This window comes from Henckelia pumila, chromosome 3 (assembly GCF_033568475.1).
Source record: "Henckelia pumila isolate YLH828 chromosome 3, ASM3356847v2, whole genome shotgun sequence".
Taxonomy (NCBI): domain Eukaryota; kingdom Viridiplantae; phylum Streptophyta; class Magnoliopsida; order Lamiales; family Gesneriaceae; genus Henckelia; species Henckelia pumila.
The window spans coordinates 200,674,138-200,698,522 of record NC_133122.1 but is presented as its reverse complement, the minus strand read 5'-3'; the positions used below and the strand labels follow the sequence as shown (position 1 = coordinate 200,698,522).

The 24,385-nt window shown below is 36.1% G+C and overlaps 1 protein-coding gene across 1 annotated transcript; it reads left to right on the top strand.

Moving 5' to 3' along the window:
• Nucleotides 1-21,585: 21,585 nt before the first annotated feature.
• Nucleotides 21,586-23,623, top strand: LOC140892375 (putative methylesterase 11, chloroplastic). The gene is made up of 5 exons (XM_073301233.1): nt 21,586-21,911; nt 22,075-22,299; nt 22,511-22,654; nt 22,985-23,116; nt 23,254-23,623. The coding sequence occupies exons 1-5, from the start codon at nt 21,588-21,590 to the stop codon at nt 23,524-23,526; spliced, it is 1,098 nt and encodes a 365-aa protein (XP_073157334.1). The 5' UTR covers nt 21,586-21,587; the 3' UTR covers nt 23,527-23,623.
• Nucleotides 23,624-24,385: the final 762 nt, after the last annotated feature.

Genomic DNA, 24,385 nt, shown 5'->3' with positions numbered 1-24,385 from the left:
AGAATATGTTCATGGTTTATGGAGGACGAGAACTCAAACTGAAAGGCTATACCGACTCTAGCTTCCAAAGTGATGTGGATGACTCGAAGTCAACCTCTGGATTTGTGTTCATGCTCAATGGCGGTGCTGTCTCTTGGAAGAGTTCCAAGCAGGACACCACAGCGGATTCCACCACTGAGGCTGAATACATTGCAGCATCAGCTGCTGCTAAAGAGGCCGTTTGGATGAGGAATTTCGTCCAAGAGTTGGGCGTCATTCCTGAATTTGTTGGTCCAGTCCCGGTGTACTGCGACAACACGGGTGCCGTTGCTCAAGCAAAGGAACCAAGGTCTCATCAAAGATCCAAACACGTACTGAGGAAATACCACATAATCCGGGAGATTGTGGAAAGAGGAGACATCAGTGTCGAACGAGTGGCCTCTGCAGACAATATCGCTGATCCGCTTACTAAGCCCTTGCCAGGACCATTGTTTGACAAACATCGCGAAGCAATGGGTCTACGTAGTATGACTAGTTGGCTATAGGGCAAGTGGGAGATTGTAAGAGTGGGTGCCCAGTGAGCCAACTGTGTGGCTATGGGCTTTGATGACTCTTTGTATAAACAATCTTTTGTTTAATATTATTTACACTTTTATGGCAATGACTTTATATTACTTCATATTGTTATATTGTGATATACTATTGTTGTTTTGATAAAGACCTTGAATATACTATAGTGTATGTAAGATGTGGTAGAACATGGAGATGTCTATCATGAAATACATCTTATAGTCACTGTATGTTCTAAAACCGTTCCTAGTCGATTGAGCCGTCCGATAATAAGGATAAGGATCGCTCGAGTTTGAGACTAGCATTTGCGATGCGGAGTACCACGTTTCATTGGTAGGGAACATGGAGATGTTCGAAGCATGCAAATGGATATTCATAGGATGAATAATCGAACTACCCTATCCGGACTTTCCAAGTGGTTATCACTTATCGAGTGGATAAAGTCCGCGGTTTTGGTTGTACACCATTAGTCCTTACGACTTGAAACATCATGGAGACTCTATATGCTAGTGCTGTGCTTTGACTCGTTTACCGACTCTATGGGGGTCATCAGGTGTCGAGATTGGGTACAGTTACGACACATATAGGAGTCAATGCATTGTTGTCAAGGATTCACCACATACTTGCGAGTGTGGATATCCTATGCGATCTGAGGAGATATTAGTGTGACAAATCTCTGGCCAGAGTACTTGATGTGATTTAAGAAATGGTTTCTTAGTAGCACATGCGATGTCACTAATTTGATCTTCAAGATGTATTGCATAGTTATCGAATCTTGAGCGACTCTCGATATACCAATGGTTGTTGATTCGATCGGGATATATGGATGAAGGGACCGTACTGTACGCTAACCAAAATCTACTGGTTCTTGTAGGCACTATCAGTGATACCTAGGGAATCATGGGGCGATGTTGCTAGGCGCTTTACCATGATTCGTTGGGCAAGTCGGAAAGTGTTGTTCCGAGTCACAAGGAGTTGTGAGCCCACGGCTAGCTGTATCCCTGAACCATTGAGGGTCACACAGTGTAATGGAGTTTTAATCCCCGTTGAGATAGTTAAATTTAAAGAGTTAAATTTAATGAACTAAGGAGTTGGACTTCTTAAATAAGAGTAAGGGAGTAGGATTTCCTAAAATGACATAGGGATGGACATTTTTGGAAACCACTGAATTCGGATTCAGGAAAATTTATTTTGACTTTAAAATGTGCAGAAATGGTTTCTGTGCACATTGGTGAAATCAGTTCATCAATCGGAGTCACGATGAATTTTATATTAATTTCTGAACGAGCGGGCTTTGCTTGTCGGGCCCCAGCTTATGACTAATGGGCCCTAAGGTGTTAGTGGCCTGCATTATAAATAAGTTATTTCAGTACAGAAATTACACACAATAGGTCATAATTTTGAGACAGGATTTTCGAAACCCTAGCCCCTCTCAAAAACGTTTTCGGCCGCCTCTCCCTCCCTCTGCCCGAGAAAATTCCGGTCTGTGATTTTGAATCGCAGTAAGGAATAACGAATCAAATTCGTGTATTCTCTTCGCAGAAAACTTCTGATAGATTTTCTAGTGCAATCTATCAGAGGGATTAAACCTCTGTTCGTGGACCTGATTGAAGGCGTTCATCGGTTCCAGGGAGAGACAACAAGAGCAGAATTGTTCTGTTGGTGTCCATTAATCTCGTTGCGAGATTTGAGGTAAAATTTATTTAATTGTTATTTAAATTTTACACACACACGTAATTCAATCGATGAACGGTTGATACCCATACCATGGAAACGTTCCATGAAAAATTTTTAAACTTCCGCTGCACCGGGTATCAATCGTAATTGGTCTGGGAACTCGCCAGTTTTCCAACATATTCTTGCTGAGTCTTTTGGACTCACTACACTCATTTGTTTTTATACAGGTTTACGTTATCTTTGAGATTGAGGTGCAAGACTATCGAGTGGACTGCGATGCGGGCACAATAAATCCCTCCGACCTATGCTAATCTTCCGCATAGTCACTCGAATTTTTATGTTATGAAGCATTTATTTTGCTTATTTGTCAAATGTTTAGGTAATGTTTTGTTAGAATTGACTTGGGCTTGTAAATATTAAAATTTTAAACTTTTGGATATTTGTTATGTCGAATCTCTTTCTTGGGTTCTCGTTCTTTTCTCGGTGTAGTTTACTTGTGTCTTCGGTTGTTTATTTCTTCCATTTTATTTTGTTTGTTGTCTGAGACAGGCGGGTTTTTAATTAAACAAATTGGTCATGCCAAAATTTTTTAAAAAATTTCTGAAAAATCCGCATTTTATTTAATTATTATTTAAAGTAGAGCTAGGGTCATTTCAGTTGGTATCAGATCATGATTCTGGTTTGGGTTGTGCCTACTGCCGGTTGCAAGAAACTCGATAAGTCTGTCCTCAAAGTTTGTAAATTTTAATGACTTTTATATGGTAGTCGTAATCGATTTATTACTTTAAATGTTTTATGTCATCTTTTTAAAATATTTTCAAAACTAGCTGTTTAATTTATTTAAATGTGTAGTTCAGTGTTTGTTTTGTTTAAAATTTCTTTTAGTAGTTTAAAGTATACTATTTGATTGTTTATTTTTATAGCATGCGATTTCAAGTTAAACGGAGTTGGTGTACTAATATTCCTTCCAGTTTTGGATAGTACGTGGAAGTTGTTTGAGGTATTAGGTAGTGTTAATAATTTTATGAGATTGTAGGAGTTTGATGGAAAATATTAAACTTGTGCATTAGGAGATATTTGTCGTTGTGTCCTTGTGGTAATTTATTCTCTTATGGATGGAATTTAGTCGGATAAAACTAAGTGAATAGTTTGCTTAGAAATTAATAGATGCATGTTTTGTCAGTTAAGTTTATGATTCGATCTCATGCGAAGAAGTGGGATACGTACTTTGTTTTATATTATTATGGATAGTTTGAGTTTTATTTAATTATTTGGGCAAATATGATTTTGGGAAATAGTGAGTCGGTTACTATGAGCCTTTCAATTATGTGAACTATTAATTCGATAACTATTCCCTTATTCTTCATTTATGCTTGTATTTATTGCAACAAATACTTTTGAGTATCCGAAATTTCTTTGCACATCCTTTGTTCATTTATGGATTCGTATGACATCAGTCAATGTTGTATTCTGCTACTTTGACCTTGGTTAAACTTCTTAATAAAATATTGTGTATATTTCGCACTTCTTGAAATTTTTCTTCGGTTCTAGAGCCACATGTTGATGTGAGTAAGATCCACTTTGTCTTCCTTTTTGGTGATCTACTCATGTTGTGGTTGACATCTGAATATGTTTTAGGACCGTTGTTTCCCCTAATTATTGACTTGTGTGGACTTCTCTCGAACGAAGTCACATCGATTGCCTTGATTGTGCTTTGATTGTTTGAGCATGATTTCATTACCCACGGATTAATGATTATGAGATTTGGATCTTGTTGGCTGATGTTCATTATTCATGGAGCCTTTATTATTATTCATTCACCCTTATAATTGGATTATGAGTTGTTTTCACTTATCTATATTTTTATTTTCAGTTTGTTTGTTTGTAATGCTTGCATTATTTCATTTCATATTAAGCAGCATTACTTGTATGTTTGTTTCATTTCATGATCCATCAAGATGAGAATATGGGTGGATCATAATTTCAAATATCATTTCGATTTCTTGTGTAGATATTTGGCTTGTAACCTCATAGTAAGTGTTTAGACCGTTGGGATTTAGTATTAATGCTAGATAAAATCCTAAGTTATCGTTGTTTTTTGAGGAATGACGACTATCAATTATATCTGGTTCTAGCGAGTAAACTGCTAGGTAGTAAATTAATTGAATGAGTTGTTTCAATTTTTAAACATGATCGTTAAGAGTAAATAGATGATTTTGGTGAGCTGAATGGGTGAACAGTTGCGAGATAGGAAATAGAGTTGTCCCTAGAATACTTTTGAGTACTTTACATTTGCATTCTAAGACTTTGTGATTGTCGACCGGTAATACTAATGCACCAACTATGGGAATAGAATGATGAATAGAAAATTCAGGTAGTTTTTCTGGATAAGCTGTAGATTTATTTATTGGGAAAATACTAAGGTACTGGAGGATGAATTAGAAAGCCTTTTCAATCGAATTACAAACTCTTCAAGGTGCCTAATTGGGTACTAATTTCATGAAATATGAATTCAGGTTGTACATATAATAATTTGGGATTTTTTGGATTTTCAGACTTGCTGTGAAGTTGAACTAGGGATTTGAGATATGTCTTCAGGCAATATGTAGGAATTGTTTGGTACTTAGAGATCATCTAATCCAATAAGCGGAGAATAACTCGTCGTATATTTTGACTTGAAGTGTAATTATGAATTTCTTAGTCGTTAGCGTCTGGGATAGAAGAGGTGGATAAATTTATTGGAAAATTTTAATTAAGAGTTGAACTTGTGGTAGAATTCAAGACGCTAGAGATGAACGCATAAATTTGTGAATGGATATTTGGGATCTTTCTAGTCACCTATCTGGATTCCATATGTTATCGGATAATATCTAGGAACCAAACAACATGTTATGGGTATATTTTCTTGTCAAGGATTAGATTAGATTTATTTATAGAAATGGGTCTGATTCATATCATATCTTGAGGCCTAACGAGGTAGAATTGTATGGTCCCTTAGCTGTCCTATTTAGAATAATTTAGAGTTTATTCTCTAATTAATTTGATAACTTGTGAATTTTTTAAGAGCTCGAGATGTATATTATATGAGTTAAGTTTAATTGGTAAATAGACGTTAAGCATAGCTTCGTTGTTAGAAAGTTTTTAAGATATTGTCGAGGTCGACATAAATTATTTATTGGTTATATGGACTCTATTGCTTGGAATTCCGACATAGAATATAAAGTTAGCAAGATGTAAGTTGTGCAATAACTTAAAGATCTAAGAATTTGTAAGTGGTAGAACTTATCAGTGCGATAGGATGACATTTTTAAGTTGATAAATTTAGATTGGAGGTAATCTGAGGAGTGATAAAATTGAGGATAAGACCACTTGAGAAGATGCAAGAATTGTAAATTTTATACTTCAATAAGAGTTAGTAAGTTCCTTGTCGATATAGATAGCAGTAAGCATTAGAGTGCGCATCGAAAGTTGATTTGGGCCAACTCATGTGGGCGCAAAGTTGGGAATTTAGCGTTGATCTGGTCTAAGGTATTCGAACCTAGTTAGCAAGTCTCGAATTTCGAGGACGAAATTCCATTTAAGGGGGGATGAAATTGTAACGCCTAAAATCCAATCTACTAAATCGCATGCATGAAATTTAATAAATATTAGGATTATTATTTTTAGGTTTAATTGATTTAAATTCTTTATTTGAATTATGTGCTAATAAAATATTTTATTATTTATTCAAATTATTTTATTGTACTAACTATTTATTTAATGTTTTTAATTGTTATAGTTTATTTGTCAAATGATTTTTATTGTGCAACTTAATTGTTTTAATATTTTCAAGTTTTAAGCTTGCATATTTAAATGATTTTAATTAATTGTTTAGTTTATTATTTTAAATGATTTAACTGTTTAGCATATTTGTTTAAATATTTTCGAGTGTCCAACTTATTTATTTTCAATAGTCTTAGTTTAGCGGTTAGTTATTTTAAATTATTTTAAATTATTTTAAATGTCTAGCTTATTTATTTAAATTCTTTTTAATTGTCCAAATTATTTTAAAGGTTTTTATTTCCGTTTGTGTATTTATTTAAATTACTTTTAAACACTAGCATAGTTTGTTTAAATTATTTTAAATCGCTTTACTTGTTATTTAAATATTTTACTCGTTGTCGTGACATCAAAATATTTAAAGTGTTTAAATTCATGGATTTTCAAGCGTGTATTTTATTTAGGGCAAATAAATTTATAGACTTAGTTGCTAAATTGGAACAACACTTTTTAAAAGTATGTAGCACTTTTCCCCTAACACTCACACACTCACATCTATATACATACACCTATACATACACTCTCAACTTTACATTTAGTTCCAAGACTTAACCCTAGCCCCAAAATCATATCATTTTCATGCCTGACTCACGTTTAACTCTCATTTCTCATCCCCCTCACCATCGGCTTCTTCATCTTCTAGCATTTCCGATCGCCGCCGCTGATTGCCACCACCCTTGCTGACCGGAGCTCACCTTTGGAAGATTTTCCTAGCTGTTGGTTCGAGTTTTCCAGCCTTGTTTCTCGATTGTTTCAGCTTGCTCCATCTCCATTTCTCTCCAAGAAGCTCACGGCTCCTTCCATTTCTTTCCCTTTCACTTCGACCGACCATCCCAGCCACCAGCCGCCGCCGTGCCGCCTGGAAACTCACCTGAGGAGGCCATCCAGCTGCTGGGCGTGGTATTCCCTAGCTTGGTCGTCCCCTTCTTCTTCTTTTGTTGGAAAGTTTAGGCAAGATTATGGCTTCTTCTTTTTCCCTTCATCATGTAGACTTGTATGTTGTGTGCATTGCATTTCATAAAAATTTTGAAATACATTTACACATACATGCCCTGTTCGGCTATGGCTTGGCCGAGTTACTGTTTTTTTTCTTTTCCCTTTCATATTCATGCTTGAGAAACCTTGTCGCTTGTTGAGGTGTTGAAATGTATGTGAACTTAAAATGTGGATGCCCATGCTACCTTCAAAAATTTCAGATTTGTATGCCATGTGGTTTTCGAAATTTTACAAAAATTTATATATTATGTGATTCGAAAATGTTGAGATTTATTGTGTTGATTCGGATGGTGAGTTAGGGGCTACCATGGGTGATTTGTAGTTCACATGGTAGTTTCTAAGATGGCTTGAGGTTGGCTTGAATATTGGGTTTGAGGGGCATTCGAAGTTGAAGGGAAATGGGCTCGGTTATGATGGTGGCTGGGGGGCTGTTTTTGGGATGTTATAGGCTTGAGAAGGGGCCGGTTTAGTGTTGGAAATGAGTCTAATGCATTGGTCTTGGTCCTATTCTAGTAGCTTGGAACATGAGAATTTTCATAGCTAAATTTTTGGTTAAATACAAGAAGGGGTATTGTGCAGATTTTTCTTAGTGTTGGGGCTGTCCGGAAATGTATAATTAAGGCAGGGTTAAAAGTGGAAATTTGTTATGGTCTCGGGTCTAGAACTTGTCTTAGATGTCGGGATTATGTCGGTTCAAGCGGGAATCAATTCAGTTAAGTCTTGGTTGGGTTCTAGATTTTTGAATGTAGAGGTGAAGAATTCTAGGCTTTTAAGCTTGCTGCTCGGAATCAAATTTTTATAAAAGGATTGCTTAGGAATAAAACTACAAGGATGATTTCCCTACTTAGTTCTAAGTGTCATGAAGTCGTGGATTCAAGCAGAATCCTTTTTGAATAAGAATCGAGCAAGTTACAAATTTTACGGGCGAACCGCTCGAATTGTCTTAAGCTCTAAATTATGGTTTAGTTTCCCATCCTTTGGTTTGTAACTTAAATCACCATCCTGATCATTCATATGTGAGTCATATTCTTGATTATTGATTAACATTTACATGTACGTCATATTTACATATGCATAATAAGTCCCATATTCAAGAAGGAAAGAAAATATTTTGAACGAAGTGAGATGATTGTGACTACATTTATTCATGTATAATGTGTGGGGCTGGAGATGTTTATCTTCACTTACCAAATATTCACGTGTAATGTGTGGGGCAAGAGACGTTTAGCTTCACATATCAACTATTCATGTGTAACATGTTTAATGCGTGGGGCTGGGAGAAATCTTGGCTTTCCTTACCAGCCATAGGGCAAGACGGGTTGGGTGTTATCCTGACTTCGTTGCGGCATAGTGCACTGCAGCCATGATCATGATCGAAATCTCAGAGTCACAATTCAAGGATCTAAGTTCATCAAAAACTTATATATTTATGTTTCAGTACATTTATTCAATTACGTTGAATATATTCGACTTAGCCATGCATACATTATGACTTGAACACATTATTGTCAGAAATCTTTCATTTAAAGATAAGGGCACAATAGTACTTTTAGTATCAGCTATTTTAAATTTGTATGATCTTGTATGTATTTAGTATTCGTTATCCACCCCCCCCCCCCCCAATCATGTTCTTGCTGAGTCTTTTGGACTCATTACACTCATTTGTTTTTAGGCAGGTTTACGTTATCTTTGAGATTGAGGGGCAAGACTATCGAGTAGACTGCGATCCAGGCACGGCATATCCCTCCGAATTTTGCTAGTCTTCCACATAGTCACTCGAATTTTTATGTTATGAAGCATTTATTTTGCTTATTTTTCAAATGTTTAGGTAATGCTTTGTTAGAATTGATTTGGGCTTGTAAACATTAAATTTTTAAACTTTTGGATATTTGTTATGTCGAATCTCTCTCTTGGGTTCTCGTTCTTTTCTCGGTTTAGTTTACTTGTGTCGTCGGTTGTTTATTTCTTCCATTTTATTTTGTTTGTTGTCTGAGACATGCGGGTTTTTACTTAAACAAATAGGTCATGCCGAAATTTTTAATAAAATTTTCCAAAAAATCCGCATATATTTAATTATTATTTAAAGTAGAGCTAGGGTAGTTTCAGAATACATCGTGGATACCAGACAAAGATGGAGGAAGAGCGAGTCGATAAGCAAGATCGCCCATCTTCTCGAGAATCTCGTACGGACCTATAAATCGTGGAGATAACTTCCCTCGCTTGCCAAATCTAACTGTGCCTCAGAAAGGTGAGATCTTCAAAAATACCCTGTCTCCTTTCTCAAAACACAACGTTCTTTGTTTGATATTGGCATACTTCGCTTGTCGATCTTGTGTCGTCTTCATTCATTTCTGAATTAGTTTTACCTTCTCAGTCATCTCTCTGATCATATCAGGTCCAATATCCGGCGTTTCAGACATATCATCCCAGTATAGAGGTGATCTACGCTTATTTCCATACAACGCTTCAAATGGAGCCATCTCAATACTCGTTTGATAGCTATTGTTGTATGAGAACTCCACCAGTGGTAATGACTCTTGCCAAGTAGTTTTAAAATCTAACACCACATCTCCAAGCATATCCTCAAGTGTCTGAATAGTTCGTTCAGATTGTCTGTTAGTTTGAGGATGATAAGCAGTACTCAAATATAACTTTGTACCTGGAGTTTTTTGTAGGTTGTGCCAAAAGTGTTATGTAAATCGAGGATCTCTATCAGATACAATAGACCTTGGCACTCCGTGCAATCTTACCACTTCCTTGACATATAAATCTGCCATTTGGTCGTGTCTAAACGTCATTTTGTATGGAATAAAGCACGCTGATTTCGTCAATCGATCAATAATCACCAAGATCGCATCGCATCCTCGGAATGATCGTGGTAACTTCGTTACAAAATCCATGGAAATGTGATCCCATTTCCATTCAGGAATGGATAAAATATGCGGCAAACCACCTGGTTTCTTTCTTTCAGCATTCACCTGTTGGCAATTCAAGCATTTAGCTACAAATTTGGTTACATCAGACTTCATTTGCTTCCACCAATACTGATTCTTTAAGTCGTTGTACATTTTTCTACCACCAGGATGAATACTGAATCGACTGCAGTGAGCTTCTTTCAAAATATCCTGTCTCAACTCAGAAATATTTGGCACAACAATACAGTTATTCACATAAAGAAACTCATCAGCACTGACCTTATATTCGGATTGATTTCCTGCTCTGACCATCTCAATCAAATTCTAAATACTTTGATCATTTTTATGCGCTTCTCTGATTCTAATCAACAAATCTGGCTCAGCTCGAATAGCACATACTCAAATACATTTCACATCTGTTTCAAATATTAGTCCAGACGTAGAACAATCATCTACTAAATGAGAGATACCAATAGTAGACAAAGAAAGAGAACATATCTTTCGACTAAGCACATCAGCAGCTGCATTGGACTTCCCGGGATAATATTTAATTTCACAATCGAAGTCTTTCAATAAATCAAGCCATCTTCGTTGCCTCATGCTCAATTCAGACTGTGTGAACAAATATTTCAGAATTTTATGGTCAGAAAAGATTTCAAACTTCTCACCGTACAGATAGTGTCGCCAAATCCTGAATGCAAAGACAATAGCTGCCAATTCAAGATCATGAATTGGATATCTGATTTCATGCGACTTTAATTGTCTTGAGGCATATGAAACAACATGACCTAGCTGCATAAGAACACATCCTAGTCCCTGGTGAGAAGCATCACAATATACAACAAAATCACTAGTACCTGAAGGAATTGTCAATACTGGTGCACTCATCAATATTTTCTTTAGTTCAAGGAAACTGGCTTCACAAGCTTCAGAACAAATATACGGTGCATATTTCTGTGTCAACTGCGTAATAGGGTTCGCAATAGAAGAGAAATCTATGATAAATCAACGGTAATACCCGGATATCCCATGAAACTTCGTATTTCTATTACAGATGTCGGTCTTGGCCAACTACTCACTGCCTCAACTTTACTCGGATCCACTGAAATACCATCACCTGAAATGATATGTCCGAGAAACACAACTTTTTGCAACCAAAACTCACATTTTGACATTTTGGCATTAAATTTCTCTTCTCGCAACGTTTTCAAAACAATTCTCAAGTGTTCAGCATGATCACACATATTTTTGGAATATATCAAAATATCATCAATAAAGATAATGACAAAGTCATCAAAATATCTCTGAAATACTCGATTCATCAATCCCATAAATATGGCTGGTGAATTCGTTAAGGCAAAAGGCATGACAATAAACTCATAATGTCCATACCTGGTTCTAAAAGAGATCTTAGGGATATCTTCATCTCGTACCCTCAATTGATGATAACCAGATCGTATATCAATCTTTGAATACACTGAAGAACCCTGCAACTGATCAAACAAATCATCTATATGAGGCAAAGGATATTGATTCTTTACCGTTGCTTTGTTCAGTTGGTGATAGTCGATGAAAAGCCTCATTGACCCATCTTTCTTTCATACAAAAAGAACCGGAGCGCCCCAGGGTGAAACGCTCGGTCTGATGTACCCTTTGGCAAGTAGATCTTCTAACTGCTCTTTCAGTTCTTTCAATTCAATAGGAGTCATATAATAAGGAGCTTTAGAAATTGGTTGAGTACCTAGCATTAACTTAATATTGAAGTCTACCTCTCGAGTCGGAGGCAATCCTGCAATCTCATCAGGAAAGACATAAGCAAACTCACTAACCACTGGCAAGTCAGCCAATTTTGGTCTAGTTTGCAACACATCTACGGCATAAATGAGGAATCCCTCTTCTCCTTTCTGCAATAAACTAGTCATCTAAAGAACAGATATCAAAGGAATTCTGGCTCGTGAACCCTTACCATAAAATTTCCATTCAGTTGCCATCTCTGGTCTGAATCTCACAACCTTCTGAAAGCAATCAATTGTAGCTCCGTACTTGGTTAACATGTCGATGCATATAATACAATCAAAGTCGGACAAACCAAGCACAATACAGTCTATTTCAATCTCGTTACCATCGTACTGCAGCGTACAATTCCTTACCGATTTCACAGATATGATACCTCTCCCCAGAGGTGAAGAGATTGATACAACATTAGATAACGATTCAATAGGAAATGAATGTGATAAAGCAAATTGCTCAGAAATAAATGTGTGTGAAGCACCTGTATCTACTAACACATAAGCAGTATGACCATAAATAAAGAAGTTACATGCAATCACATCATCAGGTGCCGCCTGTGCTTGCTCTTCAGTCAATGCAAACAATCTAGCTTGTTGCCTAGGAGGCTGATTAACTGTCTGACCCTCCTGCTTTGCTTTGTGATTGTGGCTGTGGTTGGAACGAGTGAATAGAAGATGCATTCCTCTTAGGCTGAGTTCCTGATCGAGATGATCCAGTTCCCTGTGAACTTTCGGAACCACTTTGTGGGCATACTCGAGAAAAATATCCAGTTTGATTGCATATATGACAACTGCATAATACTCCTCTGCATTGGTCGTTGGCATGTCGTCCACCACATTTATTGCAATACACACCAGAAGAACCAGCACTCTGTCCAGACTTGGATCGTCGTTGGCCACTAGAACCTGAGGAACTACTACTCGACTTCTTAAACTGCTTTCCCTTAGGCTTGAAGAATTCCCTTCGACTGCTACTACTACCGCCTGATTCAAATTGAGGTGGTGGTTGAGAAACCAGTGGTTGATCAGAAGATGGTACATATATAGCTGGTGGTGGTGTGAATGGTACTCCTCTCTGTCTGACCAAACAAGCTTCAGCGATTTTTGCTTTGTCAAGTGCATCAGCAAGGTTATTCGGTCGTACGGTGTTCACCAAAGTAAATATGTCCGGATTCAATCCGTTTATAAAGTGATCAGCCTTAGCTTCTTCATTATCATCAACATGTGGTGCAAATTTTAACAAAGCTGAAAACTTTGCTTCATAGTCTTCAACATTCAAACTGCCTTGCTTCAATGTGGCAAACTCGGCTCCTTTGTCCTTTTTGTACGACACTGGGAAAAATCGTTGATAAAATTTAGTTTTAAATAGATTCCAAGTCACGGTCGTACCTTTGTTTTTCAGAGTTTTCTTGGTACTGATCCACCAACTCTTCGCAACTTCATGTAGTTGATGTATCACCAATCGGAGTCGACGTTCATCAGTGTAATCTAAGGATTCAAACAGTTGATTGATATCTTCCAACCAGTTCTCGCATTCAACAGGATTCTCCGTCCCCTTCAAAGTCGGAGGTTTAAATGACTGGAATCTCTTCAACAGTGTCTCAAACAGAGTAGCAGTCACATCCATCGGATCCCCGGAAGTACTACCCTGTTCAGGTCGAGGAGCTTCAGTTACCTGAGGCACTGTCGATGCTACAACTGCCTGTTCTGGCACTGGAATTGTCCCCGTTTGTCTAGTCACTGGTCTTTGAGGCATATCTGATAATCAAACAGATTAATGCACAATTCAGCAATATATCATAGACAACAGTTCAATCTCAGTCTTCCTCTGATTAGCATAATCATGCCTTCACAAGAGATCAAGTCTGATCAAGAATCTATATTGATCCATTCTCGAATAACACATACTTTTAATCACTTCAGAGATTTTGGCAAGTAAGTAATTCTTAAAGCAATAAATAAATTCAAATCATAACCGTGCTTTAAAAATAAATAAATCAGTCAAAAGGACTCGATCTACCCCGCTCACTCTAATCCAGTCCAAGAACCTATGCTCTGATACCACCTGTTGTGAGGCCTCGGGTTGCTAATCTCAAATTAGAGCAATAAGTAGAAGCTTAAATAAAACATTCAAGATCATTCAAGCACCTAAAAATTTTTTTAATACCGAGCAGATCTCGCTCGAGCGAGCGAGCAGAAAAGGGCAACTCTCGAGTTTGAGCAAAAAATGGCCTTGCTCGATCAGTCAAACTCCACCGATCGAGCGAGCCAACACCTGCTCGAAAATCTGCAGAATTCGTTTGTTGTCAAACTCTGTTCAAGGCTAGATTTCCCTTCCTTCTTCCATTCCAAAGCATGTTAACTCAATACCAAAAACATGTATATACATATGTATCAAGTTCAAGCACAATGTTCTAGCTTTCTTACATCAAACTACTAGTTTAAAGTATCCGAACTAGCTAAGATACATACAAGTTTAACATGTTCTTCAACATAACAACCATCACTTAGTGTCTAACATAGTTAACAACTATTGAACATACACCTCAGCTAAAACCCGAGTCTACACGTGCTAGATTCTCTCTCGAGCTATCAAGGTAATCTCTGACCAGCTCCTGCCCCTCCTATTTCCATGCACACATACAAAACAAAGCAATAGCCAGATAAACTCCGGTGAGAAATCATTCTCAGTATAAAAGTATACATGCTTTAAAAATCATAAATCAACTCAAGATTTAAGTAAACCAGTAAAACTTCATAACCGACGTCTGTCATCGAGGTTTTAAGCCGCTCAAGACCTCAAGATTCATATCTAAATCCCAATGTCAAAATTCGTATACGATCTTAACATGGATATTCATTATATTTGCTTCGTAACCAATACGCCGTCATTAACATCAATATAATCAAGGATCCACTACCTGCAATGGATCATAAACTCAAATTATAAATCAAGAACATAAGAATAAACGATAAGTATGTGATTTGCTTCGAGGAAACTCGAAATACCTCGGGTATTAAAACCCCTCTTCAACTGATATCATTGTATACCTTTCAATATTGTTTCGGAATGCTTCAAATCTAAACATTATAATCAAGAACACCTATATCAAAAACTATTCAAATTTCATCATTCCATTCTCAAGAAATAACTTCCAACTTTGATCAAATCGTCACCAATTGCAATCGAATTTCTCGAGTCAATAGCCTTCAATACTAATCTGAAAATGGAGGATACACATACTACAAATATCAGCAACAACTCAAATAACACTTCAGCTCAATCACAGGCCATCAAAACAACTTCAAATCAAAATTGACGGCGTAATGATACAAAATCGGTAATCCAAACTATATCAATTCAATATATCAATCTCATATCTCTTGATATATCAATTAACCAGCTTAATTCAGTCTACAAAGATTTGAACATGAGCTGGAAATCATAACAAATCAAAACAATATCCGTTCTTCGATCCGGTTTCGATATAACGATACATAAAAACTCAAAAACATGTATTCATAACAACTTCTGAAGTCCTTCCCCCTCTGAATTTTCAAACATGGTTGAACATAAAAACACTTAAATCAAATCGAAGCTCGTCGCAAGAGGATCGTAGCGCTATATCTGGAATTGAAATTGGATAACCGGATCTTAAGATATTAAGGATTGAAGATATAATATGCAACAAATGCTACACAAAAGAGTAACCTGGCTCTGATACCACTGTTGGAGATCAGTTAACTCGTGCCCAGAAACGCAGCGGAAATTTTAAATTTTTTAACAAAAGAGATCCGAGCACTTGTGTAGCATTCAAAATCAAAAAACCATATGGTGTTTAGAAGTTTTACCTATCAATCTCAAAGATTGATTTATGGCTCCAACCAAGTTGAAAAACAACTAGGCTCTTGAAGTGGTAGACACTATCTACAAACTTCCAAGAGCACACCTTGCTCAAATGGATTCAACACTTCAAGGCTTCGAAATTTATTCTTCTTCAAATTAGATCCACGACTAGATGATCTAGATCCGCTCTAAATATGCACTAGAATATTTAGAGAATTTTGCATTGAGATTTTCCTTTTCTTCTTAAAAATTTGAAAGAAAACATGGAGAAAAATTGGAGTAAAGTGCACGACCACTAGCACTTTTTTATGGAATGAATATATGTGTATATTATTCATAATAATATAATAATGGTGAAGGATTAAATGATGCAATTAAAACATGCATGAAAAAGCTAAAGGCTTGCATGAAAAATTGTATCAATCCTTCAACCTTTCAATTACCTCACACACATATATTTTATGTGTATATATATATATATATATATATATATATATATCAAAAATATACGTATAATATATATATACATTATTTTGAACTTATTTAATTAAACATTAAACTTAATCCCAATTAAGTTTAAATAATCAATTAAATCTAACTTGAACTCATTCAAGTCCACTAGTATATAATTATTCAACACTATATCAATTTGAGCTCTACTAGATTCAATAGTGTTTAATTAATTCAACACTTGAATTAATTTAATTATTTGTACATTACAAATTCTACTAGTGTTAAATTAATTCAACTCTTGAATTAATTAATTAAGTTCAAAATGATAGTTTAGAAAATCAACATTTTCACAAATAATTATTTTAAGTCAAATTTTAATCTTGGAACACATTCACAAATTAAAAGTTACTTTTCCATTTATTCTCCAATTTAGAAGTCAAACTTCTAATTTATTTTACTTATAAACTCCTTTATAAGTTGTTCAACACATTGAACTAATTTTAATCTCAACGGGATCTAGAAAGCTAGTACTTGTGTGACCCTCAATGGTTCATTGATACAACTAGCAGTGGGTTCACATCTCAATGTGATTTGGGATCAGCAAGTCCCTTATGTGAGCATACCCTATATAGCTCCATTCTTATTGATAAACTCCTTGATAATAAGAACGTCAGAAAACTCAAGTCTGATAGTACCCAACCAGTCATGTGAAACGTCTAGCAGCATCGCTTACATGACTCCCTAGGTATCAAATTATAGTGCTTGCAAGAACCAATCAATTATGGTTAACGTATAGTACGGTCCCTTCAACTCATATATCCCGATCGATTCGACAACCATTGTTTTATAGAGAATTGTCATTGAATCGATAACTATGTGTCATGTCATAGTTGCATCGAAGGTGTAATTTAAGAAACCCCTTTCTTAATTACCACATACTCTGATCAGATATTTCAAGCTACATATACATGAGAACACATAGGATATCCATACCCGTAGGTAAGCGGTGAATCCCCGACTACAATGCATCGACTCCTATATGTTTCGTCACAACACCCAACATTGCCACCTGATGACCCCAGATGAGTCGGTAAACAAGTCAAAGTGAAGCACTAGCATATAGAGTCTCCATGTTGTCCCGGGTCATAAGGACTAATGGTGTACAACCATAAACTAGGACTTCTCCACTCGATAAGTGAGAACCACTTGGAAAATCCTTTAGGGAGGGTTATTCAGTGAACTCTACAAGGAGCACCTATTTGCATGCTTGGACATCTCCATGTCCTCTACCAATGAAACATGGTACTCACATCGCAAATACTAGTCTCAAGCTCGAGCGGCCTTTATCCTTCTTTATGGCGGCTGAATCGACTAGGAACAGTTTAGAATATACAGTATTCCAAATATGAGTTTCATGATAGTCATCATATGACCATCTCATATTCTTTCTACTATTTGTATAATGAAGGACTTTATCTATGCAGCTAGCATGGGTATAAAGATAAAGATGTGCCAAATTAAATAATGTCAAATATTATTAAAATAAAGATTGTCATACAAGAGTTTTCTCAAGTACCATCAACCAAAACATTTGGCTCGACGGGCATCTACTCTAACAGGCGTGTCAACAGATTTAGACTGAACATCAAAAACCTAGAAGTTTGTATCATAGTTATCGATTCCTGAGTGAAAATTGGAATTATCACGATGGACTTTATAACCCATTTGCCGGTATTCTCGAGGAACTACGATACTATCAGGGTTGTGATGTATCGACTCACCAAGACAGCACACTTTTCGTGTAATCGAGACTTCACTTTTGACAGTAGTGATTGATTACACATTCAGAGAATTGTGAGTTCTCATGGTATATCAGTAAGCATTGTCTGAGAATGAGATTTCAGATTTTTTTTTCCAGATTCTGGGGGAGTCTCAAGTATGACTCAAGGAATATTCTCAATGTGAGTACAACATATCATTCGGAGAATGATGACCAGTCAGAACATAATATATGTATTTTAAGAATATATTGTGAGCTTACACTATGATTTTGTCCAGCTTGGGAAAATCATGTTTCAGTGATTGAGTTTGTATACAAAAACAGTTATTATAGTAGTAATGGTGAGACACCATTTGAAAAATTGTACGAACAATGATGTTGTATTCCACTGTTCTGAGAAGAAATTTGGGAAACAACGGGTTGAGAAACCAAGAGTTAAGTCAACAGAGTGTTGATATAGGTGATTTACCAGGAAATATATTTTTGGAGTTTATTGATCTAATTAGGATATGGGTCAAGTATCCACAATGTGCTCCAGGTGTCACTGTTAAGATGATTTGTGATAGATGAGTCTTACATCTTACAATTATCCAAGATAAAGTGGATACATATTTGACATATGAGGGAAGACCATGTTGGTTTTTTGAATCATAAGAAAGTGTTGAGGAATAATATTTTCCTTTTGGTAATTCAGACTAATCATTAAGACAACACTGATGATTATTTTGAATTTCGATGAGATCTTGTAAAATGATATGATAGGATAAGAACCTATTGTTCTTATTCAAATTCGTAACAGTACATAAGATTTATTTCGAGGACAAAATTATCTTAAGTGTGGGATAATGTAGTAGCTCGGTCCTATTTTACAAAATTAAGTTGTTAAATCATAATTAAGGGATTTTAGTTGATCAAACGAACCTAAAAATAGGACCCAGAACACCCAAAAATGGTTAGTGGGCTTAATTGGGCTCGGAGGGTTCGGATGGTCCAAACTTAAGTCCCTGATAGATCGGACGGTCTGATGGGTTCGGAAGATACGTAGCAGATCGGATGCTCCGATGGAGATTGGACGGTCCGAACTCGATTAGACAGATGTCCGAATCCAGTCAGATGGATGATGGCATGGTTGACGTCACTAGGCCCGATCAGACGATCCGAAGGAGGATCGGACTGTCCGATCTTGCATGCATAAAACGTGGATATCATGCAGGATCGGACCGTCCGAATGGAGGATCGGATTCTCCGAACTTGGCCTATAAATAGGGGCCAAGATGGCTCATTTTCAAGGCATTCCAACCTCTCTTTTGCCCATGTTAGTTCGATTTTAAGGGCTTTTGGGTACTCTTATTTTAAGAGTTGGAGTAGGTAGTTGTTTTTATGAGATAACGGGCAGTGTCCGTAGTAGTGGCCAAGCAGCGGAGCTTTGGCGAGGTGTCCAGGGGTCATAGCAGGGCTGTGCCCAAGCTCTGGGGCATTCGACATCAGCGGGATGACGACAGACGAAGGTATAGCTCTAGCTCCTTATAGTAAATAGGGAGTATGCTATAGTTTAATTAAGGCTTTTAGAGCATGATAGATGATGTTTGGATTGTTAGATGATGCATGGTTATTATGAATTGTAGTGCTGCACGGTAGGCTTAGAACCTAGATGGGAGCTTCTAATATCTGCCTTAAAAAAGTACGAAAGTACTATTCGAGATATCCAAAGTGAGTATGCATGTATTATGTGGTTGCATGTTTTATATGAATTTATCTGTATAACATGTCATGACTATATGTTGCATACATGAGCATATTGATCATGTATCTTTGAGATATCCAGTAGTAGGGCGCTCACCCTATAAGTAGTGGATGGTTGGATACGTAAGTCTTCTATCAGGTCAACATTATGGTTGGGCACTTGTACTATTATCAGGTCACCATTATCCATCGGGTATATGAGCCACCTCCTGATGCGACGGAGTAGCGTGCTATATAACCTGTGCCCAGTCCTTGAGTTTTTTCTTGACCTGAGTGTCTTGGTATCCGTTACACTTGCATACATGCACATATAATATTGTATATTCATACTCTCGTATTGAGTGTTTGTACTCCCGTCCAGTTGTTTTCTGTTGTCTGGACACCATAGTTCGATGGGGCAGTTGCAGATAGTTTTCTTGAGGATTTGGAGATTAAGTGGTGACCAAGGCAGGATTGCAGGGTTAACCACTAGATTATATTTTTTTTGGTATTAAGTTATTTAATTTTTCGCATTTACTCTGATTAAGATTATTTATTGTTTAATTGCATGTTTAAACTTCTGATTAGTAGGTGATCACGGTGCGTGTTACTAAAATATTACTTTTATTTGAATATAAATCAAATCAATTAAAAAAATATTGTTGTGTGAATCAATACACTAGTATACATGATATAAGTAAGACGCAAACAAGAACTAGATGTAAATCAGTTCGTTTCATGGTGATCATCTGCATGTGCAAAAATAATAGTACTTCAAATGTTCAAAATTCAAGCATTATTACAAAATATAATGTGTGCATATACACGTCTAGGAATCAAAATATAGAAAACATTCAAAATTGGAATAAATGGCATCAACTATTTCATACAAGGGAATAAAAGAAACCGAAAAAGGTAGACGCATGGGATTGATGAAGTCATGAAACGCCTCAAACCTTCGTAAACTATCTCAACTATAGGAATTATACGCAAATGAACTGTAAACACACATACCTACAATCTTTTTTGTCTTACTATCGTTATTATTTGAAAATATATAAAATATAATATATATATATATATATATATATATATATATATATATAATGATGTGACCATTAGCCAGCCACCACCCAATGATTGAATTGCCTACCAAACCTATCTAGAATAAAAAATAAATTCCAATATCTCATTTTGTCCTTTTTTGAGAAGCACATTTGTCGGGTCGATAAATAGATATTTTAAATAATAAGGCTTCTTTTCTTGAATTAAATTACTATATATACGTTATAGTAAATCAAATCAGCCGCGGTTAAACCAAGTTACTGGCTCTCGATGTGACTCTATAAAAAAAATATTGCGTATAAGAATACGTACGACCTTCAAATAATTATTTGATGAAGTTAAATTTTCACCAAACTTTTGTAACAATTAGAAACATGAGATCGAATTTTTTTTTATATAAAAAATGTAACTAAAATATTTTAAATTAAATAAAAGTTCAAGCGAAAAATCAATTTTTGGGGTACATAATATTTCGGGCATCATTCTACTTCATCTTGTGTGAGTATATGGCTGAAATCCCTTCGACCATTTTATGCACATTTGAAAGTATATGATTATTCCAATATTATATATGTTAGTTGTGATTGACTAATATCACTGTCCTTTCACTTATTAATATTCATTATTACAATGGGCAATATAATATAATTTGTGATAATTGCATGAGTTAATTGTCATAAAGTATCGTGAACCAACAAATGTGTTGGCGAAAGCATATTTCGTTATGTAGTTCAAGATAACTCAATGTTTAGAAAATGTTGATTTCAGCTTCCAAAAAGAAAAAAGAAAAAAAGAAAATATCTGCTTTCAGTTTCAGTCACCCTTTTTATGTGTACATATATATATTATATATATGCATCCAATTCCGATCCAATAAATAAAATGGCAAAAGCGTGTTTTGAGTCATATTTATACTATATATAATCATGCATACTAGTACTAGCCATTATATTGTTCCATCAAATTTATAAACCATGGGATTATGCTTTTCGGTGCATAATGCTAAAGCATCCGCGAAGAAAAGACGGTCTAAGCGGATCACAACCAGTTCTTCGGCGGTTGGAGGTGGCGAAGGCTGCAGTCTATGGAAAGAGGAAAACATTATTCACGAGCAAGCTCTTGCGGCGGCGATTCTCTACCAGCAGCTACAGAGTGGGAGCGGGAGGACGTCGTTTGATAGGTATTCCTTTGGAAATCCAAGGAGGAGTACTAGTCAGGCTTTGCCTCGGACCTCGAGGTCACTCAGTGCTCATGATCCTTATATGCTTCAACCAGTTGATCACCACCTCCTTCATCAGGTAGAAATTAAATCAAAATTAATGTCTTCTGCCCTCTTTGTTATTCACTAGTTTTAAAGGAATAATTTGTCATTAGCTTAATCTATTCGATCGAGTAGTGTGTTATTTCACGATTAACTCTCTGTAGTATCAATAAGTCAGTTGTTGGATTTTAATTTGGCAGGAGACTCTAGAGACCAACCATTTTGTACTTGTTCATGGTGGTGGTTTTGGTGCCTGGTGCTGGTATAAAAGCATTGCATTTTTACAAGAATATGGGTATAAAGTTACAGCTATAGACTTGACTGGTTCCGGGATTCATTCATTTGACACAAACAGAATCACAAGCCTTGCGCAATATGTGAAGCCACTCGCTGATTTTTTCGAAAAACTCGACGTTGGAGAGAAGGTTACATTAATTTAATTAACTTATTCTTTTGCACACACTGCTTAAGAATATTATATAAAGAGATGCTCAACCACTAACTAGTCTTGATGGGTTTATATCGACTTAATACCTTTTTTCTGTATTTATGGCCCATGAAGAACTTGAAAATGCAACTTAAATACTATTCTATTGTTCCCATGCTTTTCTTTTGATTCAAGTCATTTACTTGCAGGTTATTTTGGTCGGACATGATCTTGGTGGGGCATGTATATCATATGCAATGGAGCTGTTCCCCTCTAAAGTTTCAAAATCTGTTTTTGTTGCCGCTGTTATGTTGACAAGTGGGCAAAGTTCTCTCGATATATTCATTGAGAAGGTTTGTTTTCTAACTGGGAGATTGTTTATACATGGACTCCCCATTTACATAGAGAAGGATTAACTTCATATATATTGTGGGACTAATCGATTACTTCGACTGAAGCTTTTAAGCATCATGTTGTAATGTTTAACTGTACAAATACAAGTCCCTCTAGATGAAATATAAGCTTTTTTAAAGTGCATGACCATGTTTAAATTTGAGAAGCAAAAGATTGTTTCTAAGCAAACTCCACACTACATGCATGGTTATACTGTCCTGGATGATGTCTGATTATTAGAAGTCGATGAAATTTTATGTGCCAAGGAGATCTGCTAGCTTTGCATGCAGGTGGAATCGAATGACTTGATGCGTCAAGCTCAGGTATTTCTTTATGACAACGGGGACGGTCATCTACCAACAGCCATTAACTACGATAAATGGCTCTCTAAAGAGTTGCTATTCAACCAGAGTTCTGCAAAGGTACAATATTGCACCACATTCATTTCCTTGCTTAATATGGACTCGAGAAAAAAGATTCAGGAATCTTGACATGATAAACATCATGTATGATGTAACTCAACTGTTGTTGCTATTGTCCATTTTCCTTTAATTTCCAGGATGTTGCGTTGGCCTCTGTCTCAATGAGGTCAATCCCCTTTTCCCCCGTACTGGAAAAACTCACTCTTTCGGAAACAAAACATGGATCTGTAAGAAGATTTTACATCGAAACAATGGAAGACAATGCAATGCCATCTTCTGTGCAACGTCACATGATCGCGAACAGCCCACCTGAGCAAGTGTTCAGTCTTAAAGGCGCTGATCACTCCCCCTTTTTCTCAAAGCCTCAAGCTTTGCATAAGCTTTTGGTGGAAATATCCAAAATCCCATGAACTTCTCAAATGCGTCCACAGACACAACTTTCTTGAATTGTGATCTTTATCAGAGAGGAATTGATATGAATTCCAGAGATGCTTGTGTCACTCTTCTTTTTTCTTTTGACAAACACTCTTCTTTGTTCAGAGCCCTTAGATGTTCAATCTTTTGCACTTGGTGCCCATTGGGGTTGTCCCTACCGCTACTATCTAGGTGCTTACTAATAAGTGGACGGAACCAAAAATTATTAAGCGTCAACCTTACTACTAATACAATACCAGCCAAATTGATTGGGTAAAAATACGAATTTCAGATTATCAATCAACGCTGATGATAAAACTTTAAATACTGTCGAATTACAATCAACATAAAAAAAAATGATGATATATGGAGTTGTTTGGTTAGAGAAACAAATTGGTTAAAAGAAAGTTACAGTGTTTGGTTACTTACCAAAGCTTTTTAAAAGTAGTACTTGAAATTTTTTTTTCACAAGTTATAATTTCTGGCTTATGAGCTTCTATTTTTATTATATTAAAAATTAATAACATAAGCACGTATCAAGGCTGATCAAAATCGCCTTCTACTTCTTTTAATAAAATTAGAAAATTCACGGAACAAAAATTTTATTTGGTTGAGATCGAAATCATCATATTTTTTTTAAAATTGATTAGTTTTTTTAATTAAGTGTTATATTTTTTACGGCCAATTTCAAACTTCGGTCACAATGATTCGATCTCTAATTAGCTATTGATGTGAGAACATTTTGTCTTTAACTTTTTTATTTTGCGATCGATTTGTGATATCTAATATATCGACGTTTTTCTTATAGTGCATTACATGTTTTATGTAGTAGCCCGTAACCAAAATCAGTAATTA

Coding starts and splice junctions, on each gene's coding strand:
- LOC140892375 (XM_073301233.1), top strand. CDS start 21,588: ATGGGATTATGCTTTTCGGTGCATAATGCTAAAGCATCCGCGAAGAAA. Junction 22,300..22,510: donor AACTCGACGTTGGAGAGAAG/GTTACATTAATT, acceptor ATTTACTTGCAG/GTTATTTTGGTCGGACATGA. Junction 23,117..23,253: donor TCAACCAGAGTTCTGCAAAG/GTACAATATTGC, acceptor TTTAATTTCCAG/GATGTTGCGTTGGCCTCTGT.